A 24326-nucleotide genomic window follows, 5' to 3' on the forward strand; every position below is an offset into this window, starting at 1 on the left:
TGTGTGTGTGTGTGTGTGTGTGTGTGTGTGTGTGTGTGTGTGTGTGTATTATAGGGACACAGAATAGGCAAAACTTGAGGAAGACTTGTAAGTAGAATAAGCACAGAACTCAGAGGGTAGATCAAGACGCATCCTTTGACATCATCTAATAAGGAAAACTTTTCTTCAGGACCGGATCAGTGAAATGTTAACTCCCTAAGACAAGATAAAACCTGAAGCTGAGGCAGTGATTAATAAGCTTTAACACCCCACTGTCAAAATACTCAAGCACCTTAGCGTTTTAACAGCCAACTGCTATAAGCACCAAGCCGTCAAGTGTAAAGAAGTGTAGCTTTAAAGAAAGAAAAATAAACAGTGTGTGAAAGGGTCACGCAGGGAATTTTCTATACCACATTTTACTAACCACACTCCAAAACTTTGTTGAATACAACTTAAGTAGGAAATTCATTGAATTTCCTGCTTAAAGGAAGATCTGGGGGATAATTTTTATATAAAATGGAGAATCAAAAGTGCTTTCTACTCCCAAACCTCCTACTGCAACTGCCTCTGGAGGATCAGGAGTCCTGCCTATCCTTTCAAAGTCATAGAGCATGGAATATATGCTGCAGAAGAATGTCACTCTCGAGCAAAACAAAACAACAACAAACAAAACAAACAAACAAGAGCCAGAACGAGTAAGAAGGATTCCAGAATTTTCTAAACAACTTCTTTTAAAGTACATGAAACCATGCCCCTGCTTGTCTCCCCGGCACCCCTCGGATGCCTTTTCAGAGTGAAAGAACAGATTTCTGTGGCAACACTTGGTAGAACATGGCATGAATGGGACTTTCAAATATTAGCTAGGCTACCATGTTATTCTGGTACTTCATGAAAACCCGGTCTTTCACTGGAAAACTTTGACATCAATCATGTCAGTTACTTTTAGATTGTATATACATTTATATATTTATACATACATGCATACATTTAAACATACATATAAATGAAACAGATGGAATTAACAAGTGTCGAGTGGTTGCCTATGCTAGACACATTAATTTAGCCTTTTCCTTCAGATATTTTATAGCACCCATTGGCTCAGTGCCTGGAAAATACAAGGTGTTCAATTACGAGTTCCTGTCCATTTTCCTGAACTCACAAGGCACTCCATTATATTACTAGAATGTTCTGTTAGCCAAATTCTTATTTAAAGCCAGATTCTGCCTCTTTCAAACTTCTGCCCAATTATAAACCTCTGTGACAACATAAGACCATGCCACTCCCTTTTCTATGAAAGTCTTTCAAATATGTGCAAACACGAAGGATGCTTCCCTTCCCCTCTATCCAGAACAACACACCCACTCTTTCAACTGCTATTTTGAGGCATGATTTCTGGAAATATGGCGTCCCAGTTGCTTATTATAGACACATTCTGGTCAGTCATTCGACCCTTAAATCTCATGTCTTTATCTGAGGACAATTGTCACAATGTAGTACAAGAAGAGATGCTAATCCTTGTGCTAACTCATCATGGGCCACTGAGATGGACCCTCCTTTTTAGCACCATTTAATCTGTCACGATATGTGAATTTTTTTATATGCACATTCTGTAGAGTGGGAGACTTTTTTGATCAAATAATTCAATATTAGCAAACAATGACAAGTATTTTTATTTGGTAACATATTACAATCCTTAAGATTTTCTTTTTGATAAGCCACAAAAATAAGCATGGATTCAACACCAAGGAAGGATACAGAGGGAAAATAATGAACTTAATTATGTGTACTGCTGAACTTTTTATGAATTCTCCAGTATGAGTCTTCAGAAAGTCCTGATTTTTCAGTTCTGCCAGCTACTGAAGAATAACCCCAAGAAAGCCAGTTAACCTTTTAGCATCCTAGTACCCTATCAGCAAAATGCAATCCGTCTATTGCTTTACAAGGATGGAGAGACTCTCTCAATTAAAAAGACAAATTATACATAAAGATATAAGATACTATGGCAAAAGGTGCCTTATAAATCTTGAATGGAGTCAGAGGTTGACAAGGTAAAGCTTTCCTACTCAAAAGATAAAAAGATCTAAGCTATTTGGAAAACACTATGGAGCCATTTAGCACACGCTTTGGTTATTAACATATTCCCTGCATCTTGGCTTCCTCTCTGCTCACCACCCCCACATTGCCCCCAATATACCTGCTGCTTACTCTTTTTCTTCGAGTTTTCTGAGGGAGTTAGCTTCACTCTGCTACCACTTTCCTTTCAATGGGCGCTGCTTGCTTGTTAACCTGTGCCTTCTTAATTCTTAGAAAAAAAAAATTGGATAACTGCCCCACAACTAGTGAATCTTTTCCCACAGCCTATAACATGACCCCTGTCTCACTAATACAGAATTGGGAATAAAGGACGAATCACCAAACTCACTCACAGTCCCTTGACATACACAAAGTCCTTTAACTGAGAGGCAGGACATTCAGTTGGAATGTCTCAGGTGACACTTGACTTTATATTTTAACACCAGAATGGCTCTCTAAATAAATCCCTGCAAATGAAAATGAATCTCCTTCTCTTGATTCTGATGGGATGCAATTACATTCTGCAAACAAAAGGGTAAGCCAAATTCTTTAGTCAACTACATCCCTTGGAAAGACAACTATGTTTTTGACCGCAAAAGACTTAAGTATACCTTTTCATTTGGAAGCTTAACTTATTGTTTGCTACATCAAATAAGGAACTTTAAAGCAATTCAGTAACCACTTAGTCCATTCTAATATTGTTATGTTTAAAACATTCTACTGCTATTTCCATTCTCTGGCAACCTCTGCCTGATATGTGATTGCACCAGCAGCAGCGTGTACCCTATGTAGGATACAAAGCATACTTCCCAAGTGGAAGCATCCTGAAGTTACACACATTCAAGAAAGCAGCTACCACATACCTTTGACAAAAAATAATTGTCTCTTCTTAATCTGTCAAAACTTTGATACTGAATGTTATACAAATTTAAATTAGGATGCTTTTATTGGAGTCTCTCAAAACCCGTAGAAGTGGGACATGTCAGGCAGTCTTTTTGTAATTGATGGCTTATCTCCAAAGAGGATTGCCTAGATTCTTTGTCTCTCTGCCTACTCATAGGTAAAGTGATGGTACAGCAAATGTGGGACTAGAATTCTCAAAACAGAAAATAAACTTCTTCTTCATAGGTGTTTTTATTATAAGGGAAGATCACAAACAGGGTACAGTCACAATATGCATTTTCAGTTTGAAATTATGAGCTTTTTGAGTTCTCCTTACAATGATTAATGAAGGTATTCTTTGATGTTTACTGTAACTTCAGTAACTAACACTGAAATAAGCTAAGTAAGTACAAAACAACAACAACAACAACAACAACAACAACAACAGCAACAAAAATAAACAGGAAAATTGCAAGTTTCTACAGGCTGATCTGAGACCAACCCAAAATGACTAGGACCAACCTAGTTGACCAGGAAAAAAAAAAAAAAAACATTAATGTCCTTTGCTACACTATAATGATCGTCTTGAATCATTAATCATGCAAAACCACCTTCTCCTATCATTCATCTGACTCCTGTCACATCAGACAACCCAAGGACATAAATGTGACTAAGCTTTCCTCTGACAGAAATCTCAATAAATTTCTTGTTTCTCATTTCCATCTTCATTCAAAAAATTATGTTCTCTATTAAAATCTTCACAACACACACACACACACACACACACACACACACACAAACAAACTAGTTCCTGTGTCCCCAGTCTTCAAACATTGAAACCACTATTAGACTACCCAACCTGCACCATGTATGACAATCTAGTAGATTCCCTTGGTGATATATGTTCATTCTATTGGTTATGTTCCTGGAGAGAAACCTCACTTATACTGAGACTCTGATATTCATTGACGGATAATCTGAGAAGAATTGTTGAATGTCATGAGGGCTAAATAAACATAGGACATAAACTGTACCATCTATGCATTAGGTCTTTATACCTGTGTTTATGTATCCCTGTTATATTCTCTAAAATTTTACTGCAAGTACCATGATGTTTCAGAATAACAAAATCATTTCATGATATAGAAGATTAAGATTCAATGAAACACTATGGAGAACACAAGTTTAAAAAGTAAATAGTAAAAGAATTGTTGAACTTTTTTCTGACTAAAAATAAGCTTTATATAAGAGAACTCATTCTTTGGTTATAAAATTGACTTATAGATGTCACTATATGATAGGTCATTGGGTAGATGCTAAAATTCTGTCTGGAATAGATATGCCTAATCCTCGCATTAATTATTTAGGAACCTACACGGAAATAAGGCACATATTTAAATAATTGCTATACTTCAAGTCCTAGAAAGTAACAAAAACTAATGTGACTATCCTTCATAAATGAAACTCACTAAGATAAGATTAGGTAGGTTTCCCTACAAAAAAGTATTTATAATGGAGTCCTAAAAAATGATCAGAATTTTTACGTCCCTCCCTCCCTCTCTCTCCCTCTCTTTCTCCCTCCCTCTCCCTCTCCTCCCTCTCCCTCTCCTCCCTTTCTCCCTCCCCTCCCCCTCCCCCCCTCTCTTTCTCTCTGTGTGTATATACCAGTGTGTTATAGAGTAGGCAGGACACTGGAGGTAAATATAATAAGTTAAGGGAGCTGATTTCAGAAATACAGCTGTCTACACTCTGAAGGTTTCTGTGACATAATTTAAGATAGAAGGACAATAAGGCTCACGGGTAAAGTCTGTACTATAGTGAAACTGTGGGATTTTTTTCTAAGAGTTTCCCACTAAGTGTGTGTCTTCAGCAATAGGTTCTTATCGTCGGTGTGTGGAAAGCAATCACAACTTTGGTGTTAGCCTCAAATATTTGAGGGTTTGCTCCCAAATGCCACTTTGGCCAACAATACAACAACAATGAACTGGATTTCTTACACTGACTATTTCACTTGGTGGCATATTATGTTTAACTGAGGCATTTTTTTCTCATTATTTGGTAACCCTATTTTTACTCTATGTTAGGCAGCTTCTACAATAGTAGATTTCCAAATGTCCCTTCCAATGTCTCTAAGTCGTAGGTGTGTCTCCCATCCTTGCCCCTCTCTGTTTAATCCTCCTGCTTCAATCTCCCCATTGTCTCTCCATAACCTTATATTCTACTTCCCCATCCTAGATGTCCTCCTCCTCCTCCTCAGTCCCTTCTTGTGTACCTAACTCTGGTTACATGTTTTAGAAGCATATTTGCTAGTGCATCTGTTTCCCATCCTTTCATTTCCTCTTTTCATGTTGTGTTGCGGCATCATTGATTTTTTTTTTTAAAGAATATTTCCCAGTGCATCCATAAAATGATCTCTTTCATATTCTTGAACCAACCCTCACACACTCTCTAAATTATCTCTTTCATATTCTTGAACCAACCCTCACACACTCTCTAGGAACTATGCACATTTTTAACTATTGACTGTCTGTTAATGAACAACAACCAAGTATGAATCTTGCTGTTTAATCTCTCTGAAAACACAATAGCAGGACCGCCCGGAAACTGAAATATGGAAAAAGCATTATAAAAATGTTTTGTCACGTCCTCTGTGGTTACCACCACAGCTGCTGGCTAGAGCATTCAAGGGAAAGAAAGAAGTGAGCTGGCAGAAATATGTAGGTTATCTTTGCAGAAGTGCTTCCAGACACCAGGAGCCACAACAGGCATGGGCACCCTTGTGTGCACGCATAAGTGTGCATGTGCGTGTATGTGTGCGTGTGTGTGTGTGTGTGTGTGTGTGTGTGTGTGTGTGTGTGGTCCATGTTTGTATATAAGAGAGAGAGAAAGAGAAAGAGAGAAATCTTTCTTTTTTTTCCCCTCTCTCCCTCTATTCTTTCTATCTCAAACCATCTATTCATCTAAACAAATATAACTTTGGCTTGTTTTAAATTACTTCGGTCAACATTCAACAATGTATTTTGATTTTTAGGTAGAATTATATAAAATAGATACCATTAGACAAGGCCTATATTTACCAAAACAAATACCTTAATTTTTACAGCTTTCATTACATACTTTAATATATTATTTTATAGTGAATGAGTTCAAATTAGAGATCAAGAGAAATAATTATAGTGTTTCTAAATGCAAGAATTTTAACGTTTTATTTTTAAACTCCTGACCTTTAAATTATGCTCTATGTGACCAAAGAGAGACCTTTAAAATTGACTTACTTTCATGCAAAATTATCATTCAATCCATTTCTTTGAAAGGCAATAAGGTGTTCTACTTTGGATTAAAACTAACAAAATATACAGAGTTCTAAATTTCAAAAGGGTTTTATACAATTATTCTCTAGTGTTTGGCTTCCAGAATTAAAAAGATAGCCCACTGCAAGATCATTGTTTTATTTTAAATCCTTACATGTAACAATAATTAAAGGAAAGAAGCCAGAAGCTAAGCAAGTGCTGGGTACATGTGAGGTCTGGAAGACAAACAAAACAGGGGAGGGGAAATGATACAATTATAATTTCAAAAAATGAAAAAAATTCTTGCTATATACAAATAACAAGTGGAGAAGCATTCTACTGTCCAGAGCAAAGAATCATAAGGTGAAATGGGATTGCTATACAAATTGTTCTAGTTTTAAGGCTAAACTAAGCCTAAGCATTCACTGTGTTCATATTGGAACACAGTTTATAGGCACTAATCCTCAAAGCTTTAGAGACGTTCTTTACATGCTCTCAGAACCCTATTAAATCCATTCTTTATATCTAGTTCAACCCAAGACACTTATTCTGGAGAATCCATTATAACTTACAGAATTAAAGACATTTTAAATGAACTTTCTTCTTAACTGCTTTTACTGGTAATAATGCTGTTATTAATAGTAATTCTATCTCTAATAGCATTCTCTTACAATCAATACGACTATGGTGATAGGCTTAGTGGGTAAGAGCCCTTACATGGCAAGCATGGCATGGGGATGTGGGTTAAAATCCGGAAGTCAATCTGGTGGTTTCTCAGAAAATTTGGAATGTTCTACCTGAAGACACAGCTATATTGCTCCTGGGCATATAACCAAAAGATGCTTCACCATACCACAAGGACATAAGCACCACTGTGTTCATAGCAACTTTATTCATAATAGCCAGAAACTAGAAACAACCAAATGTCCCTCAATCAAACAATGAATACAGAAATGTGGTTCATTTACACAATGGAATTCTATTTAGTTATTAAAAATAAGGACACAATGAATTTTGCAGACAAATGGGATGGAACTATAAAATATCATCCTGAGTGAGGTAACCCAGATTCAAAAGAATATACAATGTATGTATTCACTGATAAGTGGTTATTAGCCATAAAGTTCAGAAAACCCATGCTACACTCCACAGACCCAATGAAGTTAAACAAGAAGGAAGGCCCAAGCAGGCATGCTTGAATTACACTTAAATTGAAGACCACAGTAGTCATAAGAGACAGAGGGAAAGGGGAGAATGGGTGGGGCAGGAGGTAGGGGAACCAGGGATGCGGGGGGATGCATATCAGCTGTGGAGAAAGTCAGGAGAGAATTCCAGAGAGGCAAGAGAATGAATGGAAATCTGAAGCTGCCAGGAACAGGGGTTGAGGAAATCCTTAGGAGGCCCCAGAGACTTGGGATGGGGGAGGTTCCCAGGAGTCAATGAGAATGACCATACATAGCCAAGATGCCTAACAGTGGAGATATGGAACCTGAAGCGGACACCTCTTATCACCAGGCAGGACCCCCAGTGGAGGGATAAGGACACCAACCCGCCCACAAAATTTGTGGCCCAAAATTTGTCCTGTCTATAAGAAATTAAGAGAAAAAGATGGATAAGAAACTGAAGGAATGGCCATGCAATAACAAACAGGTCCTAGCATGAAACCCATCCCATGGGCAAATAGCAATCCCTGACACTATTAATGATACTCTGATTTGCTTTTAGATAGGAGCCTAGCTATACTATCCTCTGAGAGACTCTGCCCAGCAGCTGACTCTAACAGATGCAGGTATACACAGCCAAACATTGGATGGAGGTCTGAGACTCTTATGGAAGAGTTTGGTGAAGGATTAAAGTGCCTGAATGGGATGGGAATCCGACAGAAAGACCAACATAGTCAAGCATCCTGAACCCCTGGGAGCTCTCAGAGACTGAGCCATCAACTGAAGAACATACAGAGACTGGAGCGAGGCCCCCAGCACATATGTAGCAGACATGCATTTCAGTCTCCATATGTGTCCTCCTTCCAACAACTAGACATGGAACAGGAACTGTCCATAAATGCCATATCCATTTTCCAACAGGATTGCCTTGTCTAACCTCAGTGGGAGAGGATGAGGCTAAAATGGCAGAGACCTGATGGGCTAGGTCAAAGAATGCTCAGAGGAGAGGAGAGGGGCTTGGGGGAGATGCCCAGACGGGGCAGCATTTGGGATGGAAATAAATAAATAAATAAATAAATAAATAAATAAATAAATAAACTTAAAAAAAAAAAAAAAAGCAAAAGGCTTGTAGTGCTTGTAACCCCAGAGCCATATGGATACAGAAAGCATGCTTGCCAGGCCAACTAAGCAAAAGAACAAGGTTCCAGTTCAAGTTGCAAGACAAAAGGCAAAGGATGATAGAAGTCTCCCAATATCCTGCTATGACCTCTCAACACTCATAATGGCATACAATGTATATCACCCATATACTCACATGTAGGCACTGGACACACACACACACACACACACACACACACACATACACACACACACATACACACAAAACCACAGAAAATAAGTAATTTAATTTTATGTACATTGTATAGAGTTAATATTTTACATTAAATAATTCTTGAATATATAAATGGTTGGCAGTTTGCATTTACTTAAATAAATACAAATGCTTACTTGTTTGCATTTATGCAGTTCTGTATTAGAAGATATTTGAGTTGTAATTAATTTCTAACTTTCATTTTCTCTTCCAATAATATGTAAGGTATTTATTTATTTTTAAATATTTATTCTTAACATTGGCTTCATTTTATCTATCAGTAATTTGTTTGTGTGTTATATTTAAAATTTTGCACAGGTGTATAATAATAGACATATATGGAAAGCCCAAAGGAAGCAATGAGGTATTCTTATGAATTATTTTTTGTCCTATTTCCTTGAGGTGTGCGTGGGGTTTTCTTAGACACACACACACACACACACACACACACACACAGAGAGAGAGAGAGAGAGAGAGAGAGAGAGAGAGAGAGAGATTCCTGCATTTGGAACTCTAGGTGGGCTCGCTTTTCTGGCTCAGAGACCCTCCTGTCTCCACCCATCCCAGTAAGGTTTTTACATGGCTTCAGCAGATCTTTACTTGGGTCTTCATAGTGTTTAGTAATTTTAGCACAGACAGAGAAATTTAATACATGGCTTATTAAATATTTAATTTAAGTGGATAAGAAAATAATTTAAGACATCATTAAATACCATCTCCATTAAATTTGGATTTTTCTTTTATTTCTTTGTAAAATTTTTGGAGAATATCAGTATTTTGAGTTAATATATACTTTCAGATTTCATGTTACTTAACATCTGAGGAGAAAAAAGTATATTTTCCTAAGTCAAGTATAAATTGCATATCCTTTTCAAATGTAATACAAGTTCCATGATTAGATTTTGTAGAAAATCAAGTTTCAATTTAAAAGCCAGATTTAAATACATACATACAAAATTGCATATGCATTATGCAAAATGATCTCAGAAAAAGCATGCAGAAACTCTCAAAGATATGAAAATTACATTTAACCTAGAGTGTCTGCTTTGACCCAAGTGCCAAGTTATAATTTTATTTTCTACTCCTTGTTTAATGTTCCTGTCTCACCCAGCTATAAGATCACCACCAAATTCAGGAAAAAGGCTCCATTTCACCACAAAGACAGTTGAGTTGTCCCTGTACTGAAAATGCAGAGAACTTCCAAAAATAGAGGACAATATCTTATTCTTGTTCTTGTTTGCATTCCTTGAATGCATAGCTGATTTGAACTAAAAGACTAAACATTCTGAATATTTAGATGTTGGTTTTTACATTATTCTCTTGCAATCTGTCACCATTAATGACATGGAAGAAAAACATAAACATAAACCCAAATATTAGATATTATAGTCTTGTTTATTTAACACAATTAAATATACAACTTTTATGATACATAACCTTTTCAGGAAAAAAAACTAAGTTTTTGTATATTCTTTTATTTTATAATCCAAAAAAATTCATGCACAAACACACATACACACACACACACCACAAGAAAATGTTGCATAATCTTTTGGTAAGTATATGAATGTAACACAAGTGCCGATATATGATGCTATTGGTATTCCACTTACCCATATTTTCCTTTCAGTTTGTTGTGTTCTTCTTTAAATAAGGCTACTTTTCTCATTTTATTTCAACCAATCTCTCCCAACCAAGTCATTCGGTTTGATATATAATGAGCAATAAAGTAAACACGGGTAAGCAAGGTTGCCCATTATTTAAACAAATGATTCCATGAGCCATTATCTCATCCACATAAATACTTTGTAAGTTTTATGTTTTAAAATTAATCTTAAACGTAGGATTTTACTTACTCTTGCTATACAACCTCAACTTCACCCAGAATCAGAGGTATGCAGAGGATACAGGAGATGGAGACAACTGTATAGCTCACCCTTATGATGGTGGATTTCTTTCTATTCATCTTCTTTGAGAAACCAAAGGACAATGAAGAGTATGCACTAAAGCTTGACATAAGGTGTAAAGAAAATGATTTAGTGTTTCATTTCCTTAAGTTGAATTTGGATAGTTTTTTTCTCCTTATTCAGGATTGCTATGATATAGGTCAAAAGAAATACTAGGTGCAACTCAAAAATCTTTCCAGACTTTATTCTAACAAAATAACCTAGTTAAGTCTTATTTCAGGAAGCTGGCCAGCATGTTTCTCTGCAGTCTTTCTCCTCTGCCTTTCTCAATCACAAGCTATTAACAGTAGAGGGTTACATGTGGGAAGACAAAAGAAAACTACCAGTCATTAACCAGCTCTGAAAGGGTCAAGCAAACTGCACCTTTCCCAGAGAGGAGGAGTCGTAGAAAGCAGAACATCATATATGGAGACTGACATGCATATCCTGAGAAAGAGGATGGAGCTGGAGAAAGTACCCAAGGACCTGAAGGGGGCTGCAACCCTGTAGGTAGAACAACAATATGAACTAACCAGTACCCCCTGAGCTCATGTCTCTAGCTACATATGTAGCAGAAGATGGCCTAATCAGCCATCATTGGGAAGAGAGGCCCCTTGGTCTTGCAAACTTTATATGCCCCAGTACAGGGGAAGGCCAGGGCCAAGAAGGGAGAGTGGGTAGATAGGGGAGCAGGGGTGGGGAGGGTATAGGGGACTTCTGGGATAGCATTTAAAATGTAAATGAAGTAAATAAAAATTGGGGAAAAAAAGAGGATAGCAGAAGACTGTGGTTGGCTCAGTAGGTAGGATCACTAACTGGGAAAGCAAGAGGACTTGAGTTCAAATCCCCTGAGCCCATGTAAAAAAAAGTTAAGGGTTGCTTTGTGTTCTTCTAACCTCAGTGCAAAAAAGCAGAATTGGGTAGATCTTAGGAGCTCAGGGGCCAGTCAATGTAGGCAAAACTGTGCCTCAGATAAAGAGGAGTGCAGTACAGGAATACACACAATGTCGCCTGCTTAACTCTACCTATATGTGAAGGAGTAGACACACATATATACATACAAACACACACATGCTTACTTTACAACCACACATACCTAATATTCACAGTAGTTTTTAAAAGATGGTGGTATGCCCATACTATTAGGAAGTACTAATTAAACTACTGTATGAATTTCAAAGGCTATATACATTTTTAATTGGATATTTTATTTATTTACATTTCAAACGTTATATCCTTTCCTGGTTTCCCCACTGGAAACCCCCTATTCTTTCTCCACTGCCCCTGCTTCTATGAGTGTATCTTTCCCACCAAACCACCAACCCACTTGTGCCTCCCTGTCCTGGTATTCCCCTACACTGGGGCATCGATCCTTCCCAGGACCAAGGGCCTCTCCCATTGATGACCGACAAGCACATCCTCTGCTAAATATGCAGCTGGAGCCATGGGTCTCTCCATGTGTACTCTTTCTTTTAGTTTAGTCCCTGGAGGCTCTGGGGGGTGGGGAAGCATCTGTTTGGTTCATAATGTTGTTCTTCCTACAGGATTGCAAACCCCTTCAGCTCCTTCAGTCCTTTCTCTAACTTCTCCATTGGGGACCCTGTGCTCAGTCCAATGGTTGCCTGGAAGCCTCTGCATCTGTATTTGTCAGGCTCTATTCCACCCAACCCCCAACATGGGCTTGACTAATAGTCACCAATCATGAGTTAAGAAAAACCCCTAAAGATTTGCCTACATCAAATCTGGATGAAGCCATTTCCCAATTAAGATTCTTCTTCTAATTATATGTGTCAGGACACAGTGCCAACCAGCACATCAGGATTTTGTATCCCATGGTAGAGAATTAGACAAGGGGCCCATGGTTAGAAATAGTAGTAAGAACAGTATCAAGGTAACAAAAGCCTTTCCAATGGCTGTGGGCTAGGAAGCTGAGGGTAAAGCACCCAAAGCCCTGTATCACTTCTAGAAACTGTCACCATGTTGTAATAGGACATTTAGGACAACTTGAGTTTATGTTCCCACATCATAGTCATTCATATTTGGCTTCAGAAAAAAAGAACTCTCATATTTCCTTAAGTAAAAGAAGAAACAAATTCAAAGGTTATATTTGACTTTAAGGACAGGACATTTTCTTTAATAAAAAATTAATCTTTTCTAAGAAGTTATTTTTTGATAGATATCTTTAGGTGCCATTGTTCCTTATGCATTAAAATATATACAGTTCTGTCAAATAAAATATATACAGTTCTGTCAAATTAAAGATGATTGTGCTTTTTAAAAGATTGGCACATGCTTATAAGATTATGCATTTCTTATTCTCTCACATACAGATTTTCTATCATATTATCTAATGGAATCTCTGGTGTGTTTGTGTGTGTGTGTAATACACTTTTTACAGGTTTACTTGGTGGCCAAAGGTTATTTATGAATATAATTGGAAGCATATTAATTTCATAAAAATTATGATTTCTTACGTTCTCAAAGTCATTTTCATCATATAGAATACCCATACCTAGATAATACACCTATAAATATGGAAGTAGATAGATGCTATTATCTGAAAATATGTCTGTGTATCAATTTATTTATTTTCATGAATAATAATTAAGATTTGAGGTTTGGGGGTAATAGCACACGTGGGTCCAATGAGTTAATGGCATTGTTATTATTCAGGGTCAATACACCAAGCATTATATTTATTCATTTGTAATCCTAATGTAGACTATTTTTAAACAATGTGCATACAGCTAAATGAAGCCACAGATTACAGCCTGAGATGAAGAACATCATGAGTCTAGCACATACCCCTGTGTTTTACAAATAACTGACAATTAATAGCTATTTGGTATCATGGGTATATTTTTAAAAGAAAAATAAATTTGAGATATAAAAGCTGGTAGGTCAGGCACCTTTCTACTAGAGTTAAACTACCGAATATCTACGGTAGCCAGGAAGACCAACAGGATGACAAAAGAGGAGAAGCTGGGCAGAATTCTAATGAGGGTAGAGGTCTCCTGGTTCATTCCCATTACTCGCTACGCCATGGCTCATATGGCTTGTTTTAGAGAGTTCACAAAGTGTAGGACAATAACACAAAAATCTGTGATTTTTATGCCTTGCTGCTTTCTATTTTATGCCGTAACCTTGTGGTGGTGATAAAGTACAGAGTAAGTAAGTTTTAGAGATTTATTTTTGTCTCACCAACTATGTGCTGGCTTGGTGGCCAAATGTTAATAATAGTCAACTAGATTATTTTTCCTTCCAAAAAGAACTGTGAAGAAAGGAGGCTGCATAAATAGTGGGCTGCAGGAGCATCTTTTCTATAAAGAGACCTTCTCAAAAACAATGCACTGAAACGTGTTTTATCAAAAAGGATGTTGCCTAACAGAGAGAAAGGGAAGTTTCTCTAGAGCATCCCAGTGTTCTTAAAAGAAAAAAGCACCACTTCCATCCCTCTGACCCCTCCTCCCCCACTGCTGCCTCCTTCTCTTCTTCCATGCTTTGATTTGTTTATTCATGTATTCAAAGTATAATCTATTGGCACTCTTGATGGCCTTGACTCTGTTTACCCAAGAAAGACCCTGAGCTCCTGATTTTCTGATCCTATTGCCCTCATTACTATCCCCCTAAAATCACACACACACACACAACACACACACACACACACACACACACACTTTCTGGTTGTACTCTGCTACGTGCAGAGGATCAAACCGAGGACCTTGTGTGTCCTGGGCAAGCCTTTACCCACTGAATCCTACTCACAACACATTATCCACTCAGTTTCAAAGATCTAGTTTTATTTTCTTTCTGAGAAGGAGACGAGAAGGAGTTCTTCAGTTATACTGAAAGAAGTCACTCTTATCTATTACAGGAAAAAGGTAGAAATACTACAGTTAAAATCAAGGACCAGAGCATCTCCTGGGTGCAAATGTGTGTCGTGTCCCTGCCCATCCAGGCACTAGATGCCAACGGGAATGTTGCGCATATTAATAAATGGGCAAATGTTCTCTCTGTTCTTTGTGTCTGTTTCAGGTAGCTGACTCAAATCTGTTGGTTGCCCATCTCTCTCTGATATTCAAGTCACAAGACAAGGGTAACTATGTTCTGTCAACTAATTGAGTCTATAGGGACTAACAGAGCCTGAAGTTCCAACCACAGAGCCTGCATGGGCCTGACTGGATCCCTCTGTTCATATGTTATAGTTTGTGCACTTTGGTCTTGTGGGACTCCCAACAGTAGGAGCAGGAGCTGACTCTGATTCTGTTGACTGCCTTTGGGAACTTTCCCCCCTACTGGGTTGCAATGATAGATGAACACAACATATTAATATGTAAGTGAAAAGAAAATGATTAGAAATACTTTTAATAAAACATGAAATTAAAGATGTATGTGGGTTAACCACAAAATTTATATAACCGCTATAGAGACTATTTAGGACCCAGCAATTTCTTATTGAAAGAAACTATTCATAGTTCCACATAGAATCCTTGGCCTTGTTATTTTATTTTTTCAGATATATTCCCTGTATTGAGTTCAGTATAGTTCATAAGAATTTTAGAGCTATGGTTTGGAGCTTGTGGCTCAAACATTTTTATATAACTTCAATATTCTAAAAAGTAAAAGTTATATAAACCTTATTATTTGTCAATAAGAAGATTAGGAAGAGGGTGATTCCATAAGAAAACCAGCAGTCTCAACTAACCAGGACCCCCAAGATCTCTCAGACACTGAGCCTCAACCAGACAGCATACACTGACTGGTATGAGGCCTCCAACACATATACAGCAGAGGACTGGATGGTCTGGCCTCAGTGAGAGAAGATGCACCTAACCCTTGAGAAACTTGAGGTCCCAGGGGGTGGGGAGGTTTGGTGGGATTGGGCTAGAGGGATGAAGACATCCTCTTGGAGGTGGGGGAGGAGAAATAGAATGAGGAGCAATCAGAGGGCATACCAGAAGGGGGGAAATGACTGACTGTAAAAGAAGATTTAATAATAATAATAATAATAATAATAATAATAATAATAATAAATTATTATTATTATTATAAATGATATAAAAGTTACACAATTATAAAGTTTTACATGACCTCACTTAAAGAGCATATATGATACAGGCATGTACAGCTCTATATGTACACAAACACTTTTGGTTTTCAATCTACTGATACAACCAATCAAGTGAGGCAGATGTAAATTGGAAAACACAGTTGTCATTAAAGTAGACACTGCCTCAGTCACACTAATATACCTTCTGTTTCTCCTGCGTGGTATTCAGCTCTTTTCCTTCACTGCCCCTTTGTCACCGCATCATTTACTTTCTCACTTGTGTGGCCATAAATGGTTTCTGTGCATTGCATTTCAAAAACAAGAGCCAAGAACTCACATGTTGAGAGTCACTAAGGCCAACTCTTTCTAGGATACAGGTAACCTTTGCTATGTAATTGTAATAACTATTATGTTGATGTATGCATCTAAATGTGATTTTCCTCTAAATACACTTTAAAATATGTAGAGCTTCCAAAAAAAAAAAAAAAAAAATAGGAGGTGAGACAGTATTTGCTCTCCCCATAGTCTTCTCTTCCCAGTGACAGGAATAAGACAGATAATAGATGAATGACTAAAGCCACCCATTCTTATCTGATTGGTCCTCTGACTCTCTTAGTCCACATCCTGTCAGAAAAAGACTACCTTGCAGTATGTCCTGTACTAAACCCAGATAGAATCCTTTTATCTATCTAATGGAGACAGCCGCTCCTCTAAGCTGGGATGCCCATCACTTCACCATTGCTACTCTTATTATTTGCGCGAGGGTGCTTCTCTGTCGCTTATCTCCTGCCACAGTCATAGTCCCTGCCTGGTAGAGGGAGAGAGCCACCAGGTATAGTCAAGCAGGGCTCCCTTTGCAAATTATGACATCACAACAAAGACTAGAGAAAGAAAGAGATGTACCCGCAGGAAGGAGAGGTCCCGGTTGTGCTCGATGCTGGTGATCTCCAGGTTGCCCATGACTACCTCGCAGTTTTCATAATATTTGCGCAAGGCTCGGTACTGCTGCTCCAGGTCAGAGAGAGAGCTCAATTTGTTCTCTGTTCCTGCGCACACTAAAAAGACAAAGACATATCTTAAATTATATAACGTGCAGATGACTATCTTTTTTAAAAAAAGATGGATTACTACTATGTGATTGAGGGTCATAGATTACAATCACTTGAGAGTTAAATTATCTTAAATTTTTATTGTTTAATCACACACTCCAAGAAAAAAGAACAAAAAGTAGATCCCATGGGAATTCTTTAATTTATCTTTTAAGGAAATAAATTTGAGGTAATTGCATTTGCAGTGCTTGTACAAAAGCATGCGAGTATGATTTCATTTAATACACACACACTCACACACACACTCACACACACATAACACACACACACACACACACACACACACATATATATATATATATATATATATATATATATATATATATATAATTTGTAATTTATAGTTTATCCTATTTTCTGATAAAGTAATTATCTCCATGTAACTAAGACTGAAAGATGAGAGCGACAACATTTAAAAATTATTTAAATACCATACAGTAAGCTGTTCTAGCACATCATGTAAGTGATACACATATGCACAGGAAGCCCAACCTCAATAACACCATCTTTAAAGTGTGTTAAGCATCTTGATTTAAAATATTTTGTAAAAGTATACCACAAATAAGTTTGTAACAAATTGCTGATATTAACTGAGTCATCCACACGCATCTTCACTAGTTTTCAAAGAAAGTGGTCTGCTGGTGCACATACAATATTCCATGTTTGATCAGTGGGTTATGCTTTTGTTCATATGTGAGCCCATGAAGGTACACATAGAGATGCCTGTGTTGTGTGTGTACTGGTACCTATTTTTTCTTGCACACTCATTTTTAATATTATTTTTCAGAATACAAAAATACAGTATATAAACACATCTGTACAGAGAAAAGTACACTTAATATACATTATTTCCTGAACACAACTCAGTACAGATTAATTTTCAGTAGGCTAAAACATTGGAATGTGAATTACACAAAATTACTGATTAACTTAAAAACTGTATTATGTATGTGTTTCCTTAAAGTAAGTTATGTAATATACCCAGAATAAAACACAAATAATATCAAAGATGCTTTAGACAGAGATTGATTGAAAAGTCAAAACACAACTGCTTGTCTTATATAGAAAACTGACAAATAACAATGCCTAGAGTTTGGGGAGGGGGATACTGCACATGGGAGAAAATCCTGTAGAACGCTTCCTAATATTTAAGACTATCTTAAAGCCTATTTTTCCTATAAGTACATCAAAAATAACAAAAAAAAATTTAAAAGCTTCGAAGGCTGTAGATAGAATCCACAGCACTAATTGGTTGTGAAAACATTGACTAATAGGCAGTGTCTACAGAGGGATATCCCAATCCAAGAGCGGTCTTCATCTACTTCATTGTCCATTGATGATACAATGCCTAACCACAGGCACACATTCATGCACATGTCCATATAATATGCATGCATGAATTCACAGACCCAGAAGTGGAAGCAGCATGCCAGGGCCATTACCTAAGAAGTCATTTCTGTAACCACAAAGGCAAATCTGGAACAATGCACTTGAAATGCCAAGGAATGCCAAGGACTGACTGTCATTATTAGTGGCTAGAAAGAGACAAGGGAGAACCTACCTGAATTTCAGAGGGAGTATTACCCTGTGGTTGCCAATCTGTCAGACTCCCAACCTCCAAAAAGGTATTTTTAAAATCTGTTTTTATTTAAGAGAGGGTATAGTGTGTGAGGGGGTGTGCCAAGGAGAGGATCTAGAAAAGGGGTGTTGTCTCTCCTAGAATTGAAGTTGCAGTGTAAGCTGACCAAAATGGGAGGTGGGAACTGAACTGGGGTCCTTTCTAGAGAGAGAAAACTGCTACAGAATTAAGCCTTTGCTTTGTGATATGTTGTCACCGTACAGACGATTACTCTCTAGAAAGGGGTTTTATTTTCAGACAGTTTGTAACACAGGCTGGTAAGAAACTATGTGATCAAGGTGAGCCTGAAACCTTCAATATATATGTCTTGTCTTTCAAGTGAGCCATCATGGTAGGAGCATACTACTTACGTGTAAAAATTATTTTCTTTCACCCCAGGGACTTAATGTGCTTTTCATTGCCATTCAGTTCCCTGGGTCTTCTTCCTGAGTATGCACTCTCACACATTCTATATTGGAATTCATTTATGTCTTTATTTCCAACGCTCGTCTTTTTCTTTCTATATAATAATAGAGTTTTCATATAGATGTATATACACTAAGGATAAAAAATACATTTCACTCTTTCTTTTGAAAGTATAATAGTTATGGTACTATTTTTTGATATGTTACCTTCTCACAACTTTAATATATATATTAAATATTATATATATATGGGTAAGCCCAGCTTGTCTTGATACTAAAAGTCTTGTTCTGGTTTGCTGCAAGAAATGCAAGTATGAAGGCCAGATCTAATGCTGTATTTTATCACTGAGAATTTCATATATTTATACTATGTAATATATTAACAGTATCATACCCATACCCTATTTCCCATCTCAAGTACCACTGTATCTCCCATAATGAGACTTCACCCCAAATCTATGCACTCTTTTTAGTGTTGTTCTTGGTGGCACTGGCATAGTTTAAGGGTCATACCCTGGAGTATGGGAAACCTACAAATGAAATTACACACAAATAAAGAATGATTACCCTTTTCCTAATATCTATCAACTTCAAATTGTTCCTCAGTAAACAGTGATCCTGGAGATCATGTCTCTTAGCAATCTTGGCTATTCAATTTTGGCTGTCTTAGTCTTGTGCCGGCCACTCTACGTGGTATGAGTTCATGAGTGTGACAGTCATGTCACACACAGAAGTTTGTATTTCATAGCATTTTCCCCTATTATCAAGCTCTTACATCCCATTGCTCTCCCTGACTCTGTCTGCTAAACTTTGGTGAAGGTGCTGGGTAGGGCTAGTAGAAACATTTCATTCTGAGCTGAGCATGGAATTATCCTAAGCACTTTGCTAATTAAACACCAACTACAGGATGGGTAATATTTTAGTTCTATTTTTCTTTAAGAGAAAGTACAGGGGAGTGCCAAGGAGGGTCTAGAAAAAAGAGTTTTGTCTATCCTAGAACTGAAGTGACAAACAGTGTAAGCTGCCCCAAATGGGTCATGGAAACTGACCTTGGATTCTCTGCAAAAACAGCAAGGGCTGTAACTGCTGAGTCATTTCTCCAGCCAAGAAAGCCATATATTTAGTCATGATCTCAACCTTTAGAAAGGAAGGTCCCATCCCAATGAGGTACAGTAGGTAGGATTTCAAACAACTGTGGTTTACATCACTACATTATCATTAACATAAAAAATATTATATTGGTCCCCAAGGATAAATATTATACATAGGGAGGATTAAAAATTGGGTTTTTAAATATAAATCATAAATAATTTTAACTGCTTTGCCTGGTTATTGGCCTAGATATATTCTAGACAAAATAGGTCACTTTTGATCAACTGAACACTTTACTGGTTCTGTAGAGCATCTCCTTTTTGAAAAACTAACAAGTTTTTAAACAAATGAATTTCTGTTAATAAGTAATATTTAATATAAGTAGATGAGAGATCATAATTTATTCAGACAGAAATCCCTTATTGGTCAGGATCAAAGCTAGACATTTACATTCCATTATACATTTAAAGTTCATTGTGAATACCCTTAGTCCATGGTCTTCATTTTATTGCTATCACTAAATTAAAAAAATAAATTATAAAAAGAAAATATCTGTTGAGAAAAAGCCCTGTCTATATATAAAATGATGTAGACTTTAATTATTTTAAATATAAATGAGAATAAACTTCTATTTTTATTTTTTATTGGTTATTTTGTTTACTTACATTTTAAATGTCATTCCCTCCTCCTGGTCCACCCAAAAGAAAAACCCCCACTTCACACCACCTCCCCACACTCCAGTTTCACCACCCTATCATTCCCCTACACTGGGGCAACAAGCCTTTTCAGGACCCAGGACTTCCCCTCCCACTGATGCCAGACAAAGCCATCCTCTGCTACATATACAGCTGGAGTCATGGGTTCCTTCAATGTGTACTCTCTGGTTGGGGGCCCCTGGGAGCTCTGTAGGGGGTCTGGTTGGTTGATATTGTTGTTCCTCCCATGGATTTGCAAACCCCTTCAGCTCCTTCAGTCCTTCCCCCAACTCCTCCAATGGGGTTCCTGTACTTGTACCAATGTTTGGCTGCAAGCATGCACATCTGCATCTGTAAGGCTCTGACAGAGCCTCTTACATTAGGTTCCTGTCAGCTAATGGCATTAGCTGAAGCTTCTATTTTAAATCATCATGTTACTATCAAAATGAAAAGACTTCCTAAATACTTAGTGCACCCTGACCTTTGATATAAAATACTAAACATGTAGGAGGACTCTGTTTTTACTCTGATTACAATACCTAATGCTTGTGACATCCTTTGTTTTCTCATTATGAAAAAATAAATATGAAAACAATCACTGAATTTAGATAGGTTTAAATTCATGTCTTAGTTAGAGCTATGATTGCTATGATGAAACACCATGACCAAACAGAATTGTGGGGAGGAAAGGGGTTTGGCTTATGCCTCCACATCACAATTTATCATCAAAGATAATCAGGACAGACATTAAGGCAGGGCAAGAGACTAGAGGCAGGAGCTGATGCAGAAGTCACTGTGCTCTATAAGGGTTGGTTATTCCTTGCTTACTCAGCATGCTTCCCTATAGTACACAGTACAATAGCCCAGGGATGGCACTAGCAACAATGGCTCAGGCAACAGTGTCCTAGAGGCCTGCCTACAGTCAGATCTCATAGAAGCACTTTAACTGAAGTCCACATCTCTCAGATGACTGTAGCTTGTGTGGGTTGATGTAACACAAGCTGGCACATTCTAAATTCATTGTAGAGTATTATTAAAATATCCTGAAGAGTTTAAAACTTTGTTTTTGTTAAAGCCTCTCATAATGGACATACATGATTCTCATATGATCTCTGTATGATATGGAGAACATGCTATCAAATTTTTGAAGATAAGTAAAAAACACATGTCATAAATTCATATCATATATACATATTATATATATGAATATATATGAATATATATATATGAATTATTTTTAAGACTATAGAGATAGCTCATCAGTTAACAGCATTCACTGTCCTGGCAGAAGACCAAGGTTCAATTCCCAGAACCCACATTTTAGTTAAGCTCTAACTCTAGTTTTAGGGGACCCTATACATCTTGTGACATCTGTTGGCACTTTCACCCACATGGTACACTTACAGAAATGCAGGCAAAACACTCACACATATAAAATAAAAATAAATAAAACTTTCAAAAATTTTTATCTTTAAATAATATCCATATAGATGATTTTAAAATAAGCATAATACTATTTTAAAATCCCACTACTTAAATTAACTTTCAACTATTCTATAAAGATCACTTGTGTTATGTACATATGTTATTCAAATATAGTTACAATAAATATGTTTAGAAATAACTCTGAAAGAAATGATATTCCAAATCAACACAAAGTCACAGTCATCACAATACCTTACTCCAGCCATTCTCATACTTGAAACTTCCTACTATATACTGTTGAATTAAGGAAACATTTTTATCACAGTAAAGCTCTTCTTTATATTTAGCTTTGATCTGAACTGAGTAAAATCAATGTTATATCAAGTATAGCTTTTATCTTGAAAGGCAGACTTGGTTTTTAAGGAATTAGTTCAGATGGAAGCATAAAAATCATTTGGAGTTCTCTTCATGAAGCTCTTATTGAATGCCTCACAACTTTCATTTGTCAATCGATTTTACAATCAGGCAATGTATACAAGACAATGCTTAAGCCATCAAGTTTCATTGATTTCACAAAGCTGTTTATCAAAGCAGAATTGAAAAATCTTCTTCAGCAGCTCAAACAAGTTTAACAACATCCAAACCCCTTTGCCAACACCATTATAAAGTCTTTGAATGATAAACTCACAACACTTTAAGCTTCAGAAATCCTAAATTTATCTATACTCCCCAGAGTGTCATTCCAAATGTAACTGCAGGTGACAAAATCTATGTGCGTCCCTAATACAATTGCCAATTATCTTATTTAGTATTGATTCAATTACAAATGTAGCCATCCCTTTGGTTGCAAGGTTCTCTAGATTCAAAACTGGCATCTGACATAATCCCTAGTCAATAAAATGGCCTGAAATTAAAAGTTTGTAGTGATTTAAAAATTTGGCTAACAAAATAATTCTTATGATTCCTGGAAGGTAATTCAAAATAATGAAGTAAAATATTGTTAATATTCATAATAACTCAATTTGTAACTTTATGATAGTGATCTCAGAACCATATTCGTTTGCAAAAGAAGCAAACTAAAAGAAAAAAACAAAAGAATTTAAATAAATTTGTAAATATCATATCAAAATGGTTTTGGTGATAAAACAGGTAGATGTGTAATTATTCAACACTTTACCTAGAAACATAATATCAACTGATGAAAATGTCTAAGGTTTAACGTCTAAACACTCATCACCCTGCGGAAGAACATAAGAAAAGATACATATGTGCTATGCATATGTTATATGTACATAATTTGGAAAATACAGGTAGGTAAATGTTTAAACATGGATTCTAGTAATGGCAAAATACATTTTAAAACATCATTTTTCCCCCAAGGAACTAGGGTACGTAGCTCAGTTTGCGGAGTGCTTGGTTTGCATTCGAAAAACCCCGGGTTTGAGACCAGAACGACAGAAAACTAGATTTCACCACTGCAACCCCAATATTTAGGAAGTTGGAGCAGGAGAATCAGAAGTCTAAAGTCATTCTCACTACATGAAGAGTTGCCAGCTAGCACAGGATACATAGGAGTGTCTCAAAAGTAAGGGTTTTTTTTTATCATTTGTTTGAATGCTAACATACTTTCTCTTTCAGAAATATCAATATAAAATGACTTCCGTTACACATATCGTTACATATTTTAAAATACGTAGTCAGTGCAAACTTGAAAAGGCAAAAGACAAAGCAATATTTAATCTGTAGCAGACATTCAAGTGACCGTTATTGAGTCATATTATCGTTATGCAGAAATGGTATGCTTCATCAGCTCAGTTCAAAATATACCATTGAATATGGCCAAACTGCTACTTCGGCTACTGTGGTCACGTGATCCAGGCTGCTTCTCTCTCTGTTCTGCACTTAGACTGCAGCCTAACTGATATCTAGAATTTCTGTATGATTTTAAAATTCATCCTTCACTTCTCCGTACAGGGAACAATATACTCTTTAAAATAAACAGACTATCCTTGTCATTTCTCTACTAAAACAAACTTCTTGCTCTCTAATTACATTTCATGTGTGAAGAGACCTTCTTAACATGGTCTTAAAGATATTTCCACCTTATTATTTCATAATAAAAGACTGTCAAAACAATTGCACACATGAGAGAGAGAGAGAGAGAGAGAGAGAGAGAGAGAGAGAGAGAGAGAGAGAGAGGAGAGAGT

At 36.8% G+C, this 24326-nt stretch overlaps 1 protein-coding gene across 6 annotated transcripts in view; it reads right to left on the reverse strand.

The window, feature by feature from the left end:
* Positions 1-24326, reverse strand: part of Erbb4 (erb-b2 receptor tyrosine kinase 4) — a 1014420-nt gene that overhangs the window by 633337 nt on the left and 356757 nt on the right. For all 6 annotated transcript variants that reach the window (XM_021197417.2, XM_021197414.2, XM_021197418.2 and 3 more), the window contains exon 2: positions 16659-16810. In XM_021197417.2, the coding sequence (XP_021053076.1) occupies positions 16659-16810 (152 nt within the window). The remainder of the gene's footprint in view (positions 1-16658; positions 16811-24326) is intronic.

This window comes from Mus pahari, chromosome 5 (genome assembly GCF_900095145.1).
Source record: "Mus pahari chromosome 5, PAHARI_EIJ_v1.1, whole genome shotgun sequence".
Classification (NCBI taxonomy): Eukaryota; Metazoa; Chordata; class Mammalia; order Rodentia; family Muridae; genus Mus; species Mus pahari.